Genomic DNA, 13,228 nt, shown 5'->3' on the forward strand with positions numbered 1-13,228 from the left:
AGAGGAGGAGGCCAATCTGTGGAGGAGGAGGAGGAGGAGAGGGCGATGGGTGGCTCCTCTGCCCTGTCTCCCCTATAGGAGGGAGCCCTCTGGCCTGATCCTGCAGGGCTCATTTTCTCCTCCAGTGCTTAATGTTGGGATGCAGCCAAGGAATTGGGGGCAAATGGCAGGCCCCCAGCTGTGCTGGGCAATCTCCAGGCCTTGGATCAGCATGAAACTGTGACTGAGCTTCAACAGCCTTCAGAAGCTGGGCACGCACACTCAGCAGAGTAAATGCACAACAGAAGTGGCTGGAGAGGCATGTGTGAGCAGATTTACAAGCAGTTTGTTCAGCACACATCAGGACAAAGGAATCATGTCTCCTCTCCTTCATGTCCAAAGCAAGACAGCATAAGCAAAATCTATACAGTGGTACCTCGGGTTAAGTACTTAATTCGTTCTGGAGGTCCGCACTTAACCTGAAACTGTTCTTGACCTGAGGCACCACTTTAGCTAATGAGGCCTCCTGCTGCTGCCACACCGCCAGAGCACGATTTCTGTTCTCATCCTGAAGCAAAGTTCTTAACCCGAGGTAATATTTCTGGGTTAGCGGTGTCTGTAACCTGAAGCGTCTGTAACCGGAGGTACCACTGTACACAAAGAGAAGTTCCCAGCAAGCTGTGCTGGAGTGTAAGCAGGCATGTGACACACAACAGTCTTGCCTGTCCCTTAAGGTGGAACGGAAATATTCTAACACTTAGTTCCTCCAGATGCAAGCATGATCTCTGAGATTGCCTGCGGTTGAGCTAGATGATCCTTGGGGTGCCATCCACCTCTATAGTTCTATGAAAGCACCACTGGAGGTCTCACAAGCCAGGGGATTCAGAGCAGGAGAGGTCCTGCTGAAAAGGAAACAACAAGTGCAACTGTTTTAAAACAGGAATCCAACGTGTTTGTTGTGGGGGGACTCAGTGGGGAGGGGTAGACCCATGGATGCTGCCTTGATCTCCTTGGACAAAGAGGTGGGAGAGAAATGCCCTTCATAAAGAGAGGCAGCCCAGCCAATCATCTGGCTGCTGCGTTTTGGGCCAGTTCCCGAGTCGCCTTCAAGGCAGTTCCACACAGAGAGCGTTGCCACCATCCCATCTGGTGCAGAGCAGGGAGGACCAGGACCATGTCCTCTCTGTCCCGAAAGGTCTGTGGGGTGGGGAACTAGCCTGAGCTGGACATGGGCCTCAAGCGACCATGATGGACCCAGGAGTGCCCTCAAGTATTCATGACTGGGGAGGGGGAGTGTTAAGCAATGTAACATCATCATCATTATTGTTAGTTCCCTGCCCGTCATCCAACTCTCCAAGAGCAGTTTACAAAATTTAAAAAACAGCAATAAAAACAGTTGAAAACACATTACGTGCATAGAAAGGCGAGTCTCGCTTTATCTGCTTTTGAGTGCTGTCCTTTGACCCCACCCACATGTCATTTGGCCCTCAGGAGTTAGCCAGATAAGGGAAGAAATGGGCCCTGAAGTGGGGTTGGGCAGGAGAGCAACTCTTGAGGAGCCCTGGGTTAGGACCCCCACTATAACCCAATGCTCAGATAACACTCAGTACAAATGACTCACTTGTCAATCACAGTTCTGACTTCATTCCTTGACTGAAAACTCTGAAAGGCAGGAGCAACCAGGCTGATTCATCTCTCAGAAAGACCAGCAGTTCCCTGCACATTTTGCATGGTCACTTTCTCTCCAGGAGGGCTGGAGACTTACTGTATTTTTCTCTCCATAAGATGCACTTTTTCCCTCCTAAAAAGGGGAAATGGGTGTGCGTCTTATGGAGCGAATGCAGGCGGAAAACGTCCCCAAGAGTCGCACACACGCTCCGCGCGGCTCTTGCGGGCTCTTTCCTGAGGAGGGAGTGACACGGCCAGTCAGTTCCTTCTCCCTCCTCGTAGAAAAGCCCGCAGGAGCTGTGCACCCTTTAAAGAGCGTGTGGCTCTTGCTGGCTTTTGTGGGAGGTGGGGGAAGGGACAGAGGGCAGACCCTCAGTCCCTTCCCCCACCTCCCGGAAAAGCCCCCAAGAGCCACACTCCCTTTCACTAGCCGCGTGGAGCATGCGTGCAGCTCTTGGGGGCTTCTCCCTCCTGGGGAAAAGCCTGTAAGCACCACATACACGCTCCCTTGGAAAGGGAGCGCTGAGCAGAGCCTGGGATGCATCCAGGCTCTGCTCAGCACTGTTGCTCTCTGAGGGCAAAGGAAAGGACTGGACCCTGATTAAAATAAGACACGAGGCTTTGACCGGCAAGGCTCTCAGAGGAAGTGCGTACCCCACACCCCTCACCAGGCCATTTTATTAGCAAAAGAATCCTTTACACAGTCTCGTAAGAACCAATCAGATTTCCTCTGAGCATTTAAACAAACCCCAAGTGGGGACAAAGTTAAACTATAAACACTAATTAGGCATGCATACTTTGGAGTAAATGAATGAAAACTACAAAGGAGCACATTCAGCAACCCCGGAGGTCATAAACAATCAGTACACATGATAAGAAGGATGGCCAGGAGGACAGTGACCCTTGTCACCTTAATGTGAAACCTGTTTCCTGGCCTGTCAGAAAAGCTACATCGACGACACTGCCCATTGTCTTTGAGGACCCAGGACGCCTGCCTGTCTAAGTGTGTACGTGACTTGTGAAGAGAGAGAAATGGGCAGTAGAGGGAAAAGGGCATGAATGTAGAATCTTATGGGATTTAATCAGAAATTATCATCAATATATCAATCCCAGTCAACACAATGGATTCATTGTGGACACAATGGCTTGATGTATATTTTATAATTCCACATGGTAATCCCATCTGATCCGTACAAGCGCTCCCTTTAAAATATATTTTTTCTTGCATTCCCCTTCTAAAAACTAGGTGTGCCTTATAGTCAGGTACATTTTATGGAGTGAAAAATACGTTTTCCTTCTCCTTTCTAAAGAAACCTCAAGAGTCTGGGTTGTGGTGCAGTCCAGAGCTGCCTCTTCCAAGACTCATACATACTTCCTCACGGAACATTTTCCTCCTCCAGGCAATAGGTCAGTTTTGTAACAGAACGATGTATTTGCTTTGTAGAATTTGCAAGGACCTGTAATTCGGACAGACAGAGCTTGGCAGAAGATCAAGGGATTCCTTCATCTCTCTTGGAGGCTTCCTGAGAGCACAGATGGATGAGCAAGACTCAGCTGGCCCTGAAGCAGGAAGACATGATGACATCAGAACTGGGAGCAGTGGGGGATTCTGGGGAAAAACTGTGCAGAAGATCCTGGGTGAGGAGGACACCCTTCGCTCAAAGGTGCAGAGCCAGCAGTTCAGGCAGTTCTGCTTCCAGGAGGCCAAAGGACCTCGAGAGGTTTGCTGCCGACTCTACAACCTTTACCATCAAACCTTTACCAGAAAGGCACACGAAAGCTGAGATGCTGGACCTGGTGATCTTGGAGCAGTTCCTGGCTGTCCTCCCATGGGAGATGGAGAGTTGGGTGAGGGAATGCGGAGCAGAGACCAGTTCCCAGGCAGTGGCCCTGGCCGAAGGTTTCCTCCTGAGTCAGGCAGAGGAGAGGAAGCGGCAGAGCAGCAGGTGAGAGAGACTTTCCTCCTGATACTCCAAAGGGGCTCCAAACGTGAGTGAGGGTATCTGAAAATTCTCCATCCTTTTTTGGAAAGCAGGCATTGAATGCTATCAGATTGCCCTTCAGTTTTTGCCTCTGCCATTCCTTTTCTAACTCTTCTTCATATTCTCTGTTTTGAATCTTTGTTGCTATTTCAGAGACAGGATCTGTTTGCAGAAATGGGCCCAGATTCCTCTGAGACCAAAAGGACTCTGTTGAACACCAGAGAGAGGCTGCTGGGTAAGGAAGGAGTCTGTTTCTCCGTTTGGTCCCTTTCTGTTGATATCAAAACGAATCCATGGGATGTTGTCATCTTTTTGGGGGGGAGACACTTGGAACTGAGAGTACCAAGGAAAGGAGATGTATTTTTAACCCAACTAAATTATGAAATGGGTCCAAATGTCCAGATGCACTCGGAAGGTGAGACTTTTTGGAGAGCAGCTGCACTCCTGGCTTCCCACTTACCTGTGTCTCTTGCAGGTGACCAGATGATGCCAGCAAGACCTCTTCTTCCATCTATTCCTGGTGGGGAAGGAGAAGCAACGGCTGTGGAAGCAGCTCAGGTAGAGGGAGGGAGCCCTGTGGGGAAGGGGGCTGAGGGGTGGGGCAGCCAGGGTGCCTCTGGCCCCCAAGGAATCTCTCTCCTCCTCTTGGCTTCTGTCCAAGCTTCTCTGAAGGCATCTTTGTCAAGGACAGCTTGGACAGAAGCCAAGAGGCTGGGAATGCCGTTCGAGAAGCTTAATGTGCTGAGAATAAGGAACAGCCACCTTGCCTTAACTCACCTTCTGACGGTCAATAGGATGATTCATAAGTCATTGTAGTTTTATTTCTAGAGTTATCATTGAATGCTAAAATAGACTTCTAAGCACTTCATCAAGCCTCAAAAACAGTTCCCAGGATTCACCTATCCTGTCGCATCAGTTGCACAATGGGGCTTTCCCCCCCTTCTCCTCCCCCCATGCACTTCTTGAAGTTGTCTTTAGGGCATCAGAAGGAACTCTCCACCCCCCTCCCCGAAGAACAGGACATGAGGAGCAGAGAGGGGATCCTTCCATCTGGCACAGACAGAAGGATTTTAAGAACACAATGTAGAGTTCCTTCCAGTTACACAAAGATTAATGTCCATTACTAAATCACACAAGAATTCCACTAAGACATTAAAAGCAGCACCCACAATTAAAACGTGCAGCAGGACGATCCCATTGAAACAAAACACCATTTAATGAGCAGAAAGAAACAGCAATGTGTAGCAGATAATCTTTATGCTCTCTAAAGAGGACCTCTTCATTTCTCTCTTAGGGTCCAGTGTTCTTTGAAGATGTCACTGTTCGTTTCACAGATGAGGAATGGGCGTTGCTGGATCCTGACCAGAGAGCTCTGCATAAGGAAGTCATGGAGGAGAATTGTGGGATCGTGGCCTCTCTCAGTAAGGCTCCCTTGTGCATCATAATCTCTCTTTGGAAATTCCATGCATCTCTCTCTGTGATAAGCCTCCCTGGTTTTGAGGGAGCTCTACATGGCCACTTGCAGCATTTGGGATTCTAATACCCCTTAAACTGACCTTAAATGGAGGGCTATCAGCATGTTTTGACCTTGGACATGATCAAGTGGAGTGGGAACATGCTAGGAATTTGAGGTTAGGAAAGCACATCTTTGTTTGACACTGTCCTGCCTTGTATTGCCCAAAATCTTCCTGACACAGAGCTTGTGGAAGGCATTGAGGGGTTGTTTCTGATGGTTGTAATTGTCCACAATTCACTTCACAAAGCAGCTTGCTCAACACACAATCCTGATAGACCTTCATCTTGGTATTGGTTAGCATCCCATTCACCCATACGGTGGTCCCTCGGGTTACAGACACTTCAGGTTACAGACACTTCAGGTTACAGACTCCGCTAACCCAGAAATAGTACCTTGGGTTAAGAACTTTGCTTCAGGATGAGAACAGAAATTGTGCCGCAGCCCCATGGCGGCAGCGGTAGGCCCCATTAGCTAAAGTGGTACCTCAGGGTAAGAACAGTTTCAGGTTAAGAACAGACCTCCAGAACGAATTAAGTTCTTAACCAGAGGTACCACTGTACTCTTTTGGAGAGGTGAGCCATTGCCGTAACTGCCTCGCCAGTACCCTTATCCTGTCAGCATCAACAAAGAGGTTGTTGGTTTCTTAGGTAGACAAAATCATCCACTACCTCCAGTGTCTGAAACTCGCATGGTTCTAGGCGCATTTTGCAACAGGGAATGTCATAGACACAAGCAGTTTCCGAGCTCTGCTCACAGAATCTAATATTTCGGATTTAAACTGCAGAGTGGAAGGAAAGGAGGACCTTTTTCTGCCTCCCCACTTCCAGCTACTCTCTGAAGACTGAAGGAGAGACCTTCTTAAAAACTCAGAGGGGTGGGCAGGGGAAGGACTAGACCATGTGAAAAATGAACATATTATTTCAGCTGCTGTTCATTCCTTTTCAGCTTTGTATTTTTGTCATAGGAGAGTGCATATGGACATTCCATTTTTGAGCCCATAACCTAGGTTTAAGGTCCTCTTTATGTCTTAGCTGTCCTATCTCTGTTTCTAACACTGACCACCTCTAGTGTGTGGTCAGCAATGTTGATGCATGGAATTCTTCCTCTATCACAAGGGCTAGTGATCAATATTCAATACAGTGGCACTCCATTTCTTCCTGCAGCTCTAATCCATTTCTTTCTTCATTGCAGGTGGTGATGATTCGGAAATAGAGAGACAGGATGCCCGTGACAGAATTCACACAGTGGAGAAGCCATTGCCACTCTTGGAGTGTGGAGAGAGCTTCAGTCACAGCTCCCATTCGACTACCCACCAAAGAAATGCTATTGAGAAGAAACCCTCTCAGTTCTCTGAATGGGGAAAAACTCTCTGTTGGAATGAAAGCCTCACTTCACAGGAAATAATTCCCACAGAGGAGGACCCACTGAAATACTTGGAATGTGGAAAGAGCTTCAGTACGAGTGCACATTTCATTTCACATCAAATAACTCACAGCAGGGAGAAACCCTATCAGGGCTTGGATTGTAGGGAAAGCTTTAATACAAGCACAACCTTCCATAAACACCAGAGAATTCACAGGGGAGAGAAGCCATTTCAATGCCGAGAGTGTGGAAAGAGCTTCAGTCAGAGAACCCATCTCACAGCCCATCAAATAATTCATACAGGTGAGAAACCCTATCAGTGCTCAGAATGTGGGAAGAGTTTCACTGTGAGCTCCGGTCTCACTTCCCACCAAAGAATTCATACTGGGGAGAAACCCTATCAATGCATGAGCTGTGGAAACAGCTTCAGTCAGAAGGCAAGTCTCATTTCCCATCAAAGAATTCACAGTGGTGAGAAACCCTATCAGTGCTTGGAATGTGGGAAGAGCTTCAGTCGGAAGCAAAATCTCACTTCCCATCAAAGAATTCACAGTGCTTGGAACGTGGAAAGAGCTTCTGTAAAAGCACCCATCTCACTACCCATCAAAGCATTCATACCGGGGAGAAATTCTATCAATGATTGGATTGTGGAAAGAGTTTCCTCCAGAGAGCCGATCTCACTTCCCACCAAAGAATTCACACAGGGGGAAAACCATTATCAGTGCTTGGAATGTGGAAAGAGCTTCAGTAAGAGGACTAACCTCATGGCCCATCAAAGAGTTCATAAAGGGGAGAATCATAGAATTTTAGACCTGCAGGAGACTTCTGGGTCGTCTAGTCCACTGCAGGACTCTCAACTCAAACATCCATGACATATTGCCTTCAAACTTCTCCTTACAAACCTCAAAGGAAGGAGAGTCCACAACCTTCCAAGGACGTCTCTAATTTGAAGCCATTGGTTTGGGTCCCAGCCTCCAGAGCCGGTGAAAAGAAGCTTGTTCAATCTTCCACCTGACAGCCCTTCCTGTTCCTCAGAAGGCTTGGTTTCCCAACCCTTAATTGTCTTGCTCACCCCCCTCTGCACACCTTCAAGCTTGTCAAAATCCTTCTTAGGTTGGAGCACCCAGAACTGGACACAGGACTCCAGATGTCGTCTGAAGAAGGCAGAAGAAAGTGGGGCTGTTACTTTTCTTGATCTGGACACTTGACCTCTTTGGACGCAGCCTAGAATAACAGCCTATTTCGCCGATGTTGACTCATGTTAGTCTTGTGGTCCACTAAGACACCAGGTCTTTTCCATATGTACTACTGACAAGCCTGGTATGTCCCATCTTATATTTGTGCAGCTGATTCATCTTGCCTAAGAGCAGAATCTTACCTTTCTTCTTAGTGAAATTTATTGGATGCCTTTATATACCACCTGTTTCTTCAAGAAGCTCAGTGTGGTCTTAAGTCGTTCTCCCCCTCATCGTTTAATCCTGACAACAACCCTGTGAGGAAGGTTGGGCTGTGAAGCCATCACCCTGTGAGCTGCATGGCTGAGTGGAGATTTGAACCCAGGTCTCCCTAGTCCCAAACTCTTAAGCACTGCACCCCACTGACTCTCGAATGAGACTCTTGGAAAGTGCATGCATGCGCATTTACCGAAAGTTTCAGTGCAATGTCTTGGTGTTTGTAGTTAAAGTTTTATACGCATGTATCAATGACATACCATAAAGAAGGCTGATCGCCGAAGAATTGATGCTTTTGAATTATGGTGCTGGAGGAGACTCTTGAGAGTCCCATGGACTGCAAGAAGATCAAACCTCTCCATACTGAAGGAAATCAACCCTGAGTGCTCACTGGAAGGACAGATTATGAAGCTGAGGCTCCAGTACTTTGGCCACCTCATGAGAAGAGAAGACTCCCTGGAGAAGACCCTGATGTTGGGAAAGATGGAGGGCACAAGGAGAAGGGGACGGCAGAGGACGAGATGGTTGGATAGTGTTTTCGAGGTTACCAGCATGAGTTTGACCAAACTGTGGGAGGCAGTGGAGGACAGAGGTGCCTGGCGTTCTCTGGTCCATGGGGTCACGAAGAGTCGGACACGACTAAACGACTAAACAACAACAACAATCAATGACATTAATATATTAATGGTAATTACAGTAGAAGAGTAAATTTTAGGTAATGCTAGACAGCGATAGGGTTAGTTTGGAATGCTGGGATTGAAAAATTGAACAATTTCCACATGAATCACAAGAAGATCTAAAATATAAATAGAAAACGGCAACAGCAACAACCCCCGAAAAAGCCCCATGTCATGTATTGATGAAGTTGTTAGAAAATTTATTATGGGAAAGGGGGTAAAAGTCTTAATCTTCTCAGGGTTCCTACTCTTTGTGTGAATGAACCTTGTTGCTACAAATAAAGATCAGGTCTCCTGACTGCTGTTTTGCTCCTTTAACTTGCCTGGATTCTCCTTCTTTGCTGACCCCGGAGGGACCGTGGGGTGTGGCCCCCCGGGGAGCTGGGCAGTGGAGGAAATCAGCACCCCAGGATTTTTTCCTTCTCAGTGCTTCTCCACCTGAGCCGCTTACCTAAAAGCCTGACACCCCACAATGAGACAGGATTGTGTCCCTGCCCTCAGCAAACAAAATAGCTCCCCCCCAAGATACTGAGGTGCCCTGAGGGCTGTGCGGGACCCCCAGTCATTGAAATGAAATGGGGAGAGGCTCAGGAAAGTTTCAGGGAGCAGGCAGGGAGGGGGCAGCACAGGCTCCAGAAGCTCCGTCTCGCTCATTCCTCCACACTACTACCCCCCAATTACACCTGCCTCCCCCCTCCTACGGCTCCTTCACAAGTGTGGGGAAGCTGTGCCCCCTCTGCCCCCCCATCACAGTTCCTTTAAGATCCCAAGTTGCAGGGAGAAGGTTCACCTGCAGCGAAACAAAATGCAGCTGCCCTGGCTGAGTGAAACCAGGCTGGGGGCACCGTGGGGACCCCGGAAATGTACCCCTAGAAGAAATGTGCCCCCTCTGTCTGAGGCAGCCCTCTTTCTGAAGCACCAAGAGAGTAAACCGACAGTTCTCTGAATGGAGAGGAGCAGAAAGCGGAGTCCCCTCAAGATCAGTATTGGGACCTGCGGCTTTTCAACTTGTTCACAAATGATCTAGACTTAGGAGGGAGCAGGGAGGGGGCAGTTTGCTGATGGCAGTAAATTGTCCAGGGTGCTCTAGGAGACCAGGGGAGAGGGGAGCTGGTCACAGCAGGAGGGGGAGTCTCCCTAGATGCTTCAGCTGATGGCCTCCTCTGATGGTCTCCTGCCCCCCCTTCTCCTCCCTCTGAGCCTGAACTGCTCTCTGCCCCAGACTCTTCCCGCTCACCAAACCGTTTCCTCCTCAGCTTGCAACACCTCCCCTCCCATTCTGCTCCCTTGTCTCCCTCTTTCTGCTCACTGCCATCCCACCACCAGTCCCTGGGCTCTGAGCCTTCTTCCCTTTTGTGTTCCCCAGCTGGTGCCTCCCCCCATGTACCCCTCCAGTCCATGACAGCAGCAGCAACAACAAAAGTAAAATCAGTATGATAGTAATATGCACTGTGGGCCTCTGGTAGGAAAACTCCCTAGCAGCATGACTGAATAAAAACTTCTGGGACTATGGAAAAGTACTATCTTCTCCAATCCCCAGAATAAGCAGGAGCTCTGGGGTTGCCCCATGGGGTTCAAGAGTGAAGATGGGCCCCCCAGGAGACTTCCCTGGTCCCTGCAGCCCCTCTGTTCCCCTCTTGCAATTAGGCTTGGGGGAAAATCTCCCATTAAATTACAGCATTTCAAGTTTTTTCCAGAATGCTTAGGAGGCAGGGATGAAGTTCTGGTGAAGAATCAGTGCTTGGAGATCATGGGGTGGGGGTGGGGGTGACAGAGTTTGGTGCAAAAACCGTCTTGCATGCTTGAGTAGAGCAACTCCAGGGCAGCAAGACTTCTTCAGGAATAGTTTACGGAGCTTTCAAAGCATACAGTTCTCCCTGGGTCCCCAGCGAGGCACAAAACTTTGCTCTTGAGAGCAAATCCAGTTTCAGCAGTAAAAAAAATACAGCACACGGGATATCTAACTCAGGCACACAAACCGGCAGAAGGGAGCAAGGGAGGAAAGAGGCTGGAAGGACGCAGGGCAATGGAGGTGTGACTTTCGCTTCCTGTCGCCTGGGAGGGAAGTCAGGAACTCGGCATCTGCAGGGGCTTCACAAAGCAAAGCTTTCTTCTTTTTTTCAAAAAAATTATTCATTTTATAACACAAATAAAGAACACAAACAGAAAAACAAACAATGCAAACAGATTATTCTCTTATCCTTATTTTTCTAAACATTGTTAGGTGGGCTTCCCCAAGTCCCACCTATCTGATTTCCATTTTACTTCACCTTTAGCAGTTTAAATATATCATAGTTTCTAACCATCTTTTTAAAATCACACTTAAATTAACTTCACATTTTATCGCTTACAAATAATATTATTTTAAAATACACTATCTTCTACTTCTAACCCTACAGCCTATATCCACTACCAGAACTATTCTGAGATTTAAATATTAACATATTTTTTCAAATATTCCTTAAGCTTCTTCCAGTCTTCTTCCACCATCTCTTCTCTCTCGTCTCGGAGTCTCCCAGTCAGTTCGGCAAGTTCCATATAGTCCATCATCTTCATCTGCCATTCTTCGATAGTTGGTAAATCTTGTTTCTTCCAATTCCTTTCTCCACAATTTCTCCCAATCCACCATCATGATATTGTGCCCCACATCCCTGGCCCATTCAGCCATTACAGATTTCACTTGTTCATCTCTCGTATGCCATTCCAGCAATAAATTATACATTTTAGATAGGTATTTTGTTTTTGTATCTAATAATTCCATTTCTAGTTTGGATTTCTCTGTTTGAAAACCAATTTTCTTATCCATTTTAAACATTTTATTTATCTGGATATACTGGAACCAATCATCTAATTTATCTTTCAACGGACCATAAGATTTTAATCTAAATTGGTCCCCTACTTCCATCAAACTATCATTATACTTCAACCACGTATCTTTCATATTCAACCTTTTATGGGTCTTAGCTTCCAATGGCGATATCCATCTGGGTGTTTTCCTTTCTAACAAATCCCTGTATCTTATCCAAACATCATCCAGAGATTTTCTAATTATATGATTTTTAAATCCTTTGTGAGCTTTTAGCTTGTCATACCATAAATATGCATGCCAACCAAATACATTATCAAAACCTTCCAAATCCAAAACATCCGTATCTTCCAATAAAAACCATTGTTTCAGCCAGCAAAAGGCTGCAGCTTCAAAGTAAATCCTTAAATCTGGCAGGGAGAAACCCCCTCTCTCTTTTACATCTGTTAATAATTTAAACTTAATTCTGGGTTTCCCCCCCTGCCAGATAAATTTAGATAATATATTTTGCCATTCCTTAAAACAATTCAACTTATCAATGATAGGGAGTACTTGGAACAAAAATAACACCTTAGGCGATACATTCATCTTTATCGCAGAAATTCAGCCCAACAAAGATAGTTTCAACCTTGTACAAATATCCAAATCTCTTTTGATATCTTTCCATAACTTTTCATAGTTGTCTTTGTACAAATGCATTTTTTGCAGTCATATTTACACCCAGGTATTTCACCTTTGTCACAAACTTCAGCCCTGTGGGTTCCTCTAAATTAAGTTTTTCATGTATCATTATTCCCCCCCCCCCTAAAACTTTGGTTTTATTCTTATTCAATTTGAAACCTGCAACTCGTCCAAATTGTTGAATTATCTTCAGTGCTTTGATTGCACTGAACTCAGGGTCCTGTAAAGTCAATACCAAATCATCAGCAAAGACTTTTAACTTATATTGTTTAGTTCCCACTACTATGCCTTTAACTTCCTCATCATTCCTTATCATATTCAGCAGCACCTCTAGGACAGAAATAGAAAGCAGGAGGGGGGGAGTGGGCACCCTTGCCTGGTTCCCTTCTCAATCCTAATTTCTTCTGAGACCACATTGTTATTCGATGTAGATTTATTGCTTTATTGTTCGGTGCCCAGCCACACTTCCCCTGGGAGCCTCTGTAGATCGTAAAGCAATTAGCAGATAGCACAGTTGCACAGCGGTCGTGTGTCGAAAGGGCAGTTAATCAGTCCCAAATGTTTCTTCTGTTCTAAAGTCTCTTTATTGGGAACAAATAGCATATTTACAATCCATAACAGCCATCGGTCTGTAGCTGCATTTTTCCGCGTCCTTCTCTCCCAGCTTGCAGCGACGCAACAGAACTGCTTTCGCTTTCCACAAAGCTCACAGCATTCCAAAACTGCTTTCGTCACGTCCTGGCTTACTTCCCTTGTAAGCCCCACCTCTCAGGCTCGAGGCATAGAAGGTTAACCCTTCACTACACCCAACAATTGTTAATTATAATTTTTGCTTTCTGCTCCAAGTAAATTGCATTAATACCATTTAATATTTTTTTACCGATCCCCATATTACACAAGTTCTGTTCCATAAAACTCCAAGAAACATTATCAAAGGCTTTCTCTGCATCAATAAACATAAACATTGCTTTAGGATTCTTTTTTGCCCCCAATCTTTCCAGCACATTCCTAATATTATCTTTCATATGCCTCTCAGATAAAAAACCTGACCTGACTGATCTTTATGTATGTGCTTATTCAAAATCTTCTTCAATCTTGTAGCCAAA

The 13,228-nt window shown here is 46.3% G+C and overlaps 2 protein-coding genes across 5 annotated transcripts in view; one reads left to right on the forward strand and one right to left on the reverse strand.

Annotated features, from left to right (window-relative positions):
- Window positions 1-7,379, forward strand: part of LOC310825835 (uncharacterized protein) — a gene marked incomplete at its 3' end in the record, with an annotated part of 63,158 nt that extends 55,779 nt beyond the window's left edge. The window contains exons 3-6 of the mRNA XM_083699654.1: window positions 3,783-3,864; window positions 4,105-4,187; window positions 4,924-5,050; window positions 6,337-7,379. Of these exons, the coding sequence (XP_083555780.1) occupies window positions 3,783-3,864; window positions 4,105-4,187; window positions 4,924-5,050; window positions 6,337-7,379 (1,335 nt within the window). The remainder of the gene's footprint in view (window positions 1-3,782; window positions 3,865-4,104; window positions 4,188-4,923; window positions 5,051-6,336) is intronic.
- LOC310826044 (uncharacterized protein) overlaps window positions 1-13,228 on the reverse strand; it is a 160,119-nt gene that overhangs the window by 45,469 nt on the left and 101,422 nt on the right. The gene's annotated exons all lie outside the window — the stretch shown is intronic.

Source organism: Podarcis gaigeae (genome assembly GCF_964106915.1).
Source record: "Podarcis gaigeae genome assembly, chromosome: 10".
Classification (NCBI taxonomy): Eukaryota; Metazoa; Chordata; class Lepidosauria; order Squamata; family Lacertidae; genus Podarcis; species Podarcis gaigeae.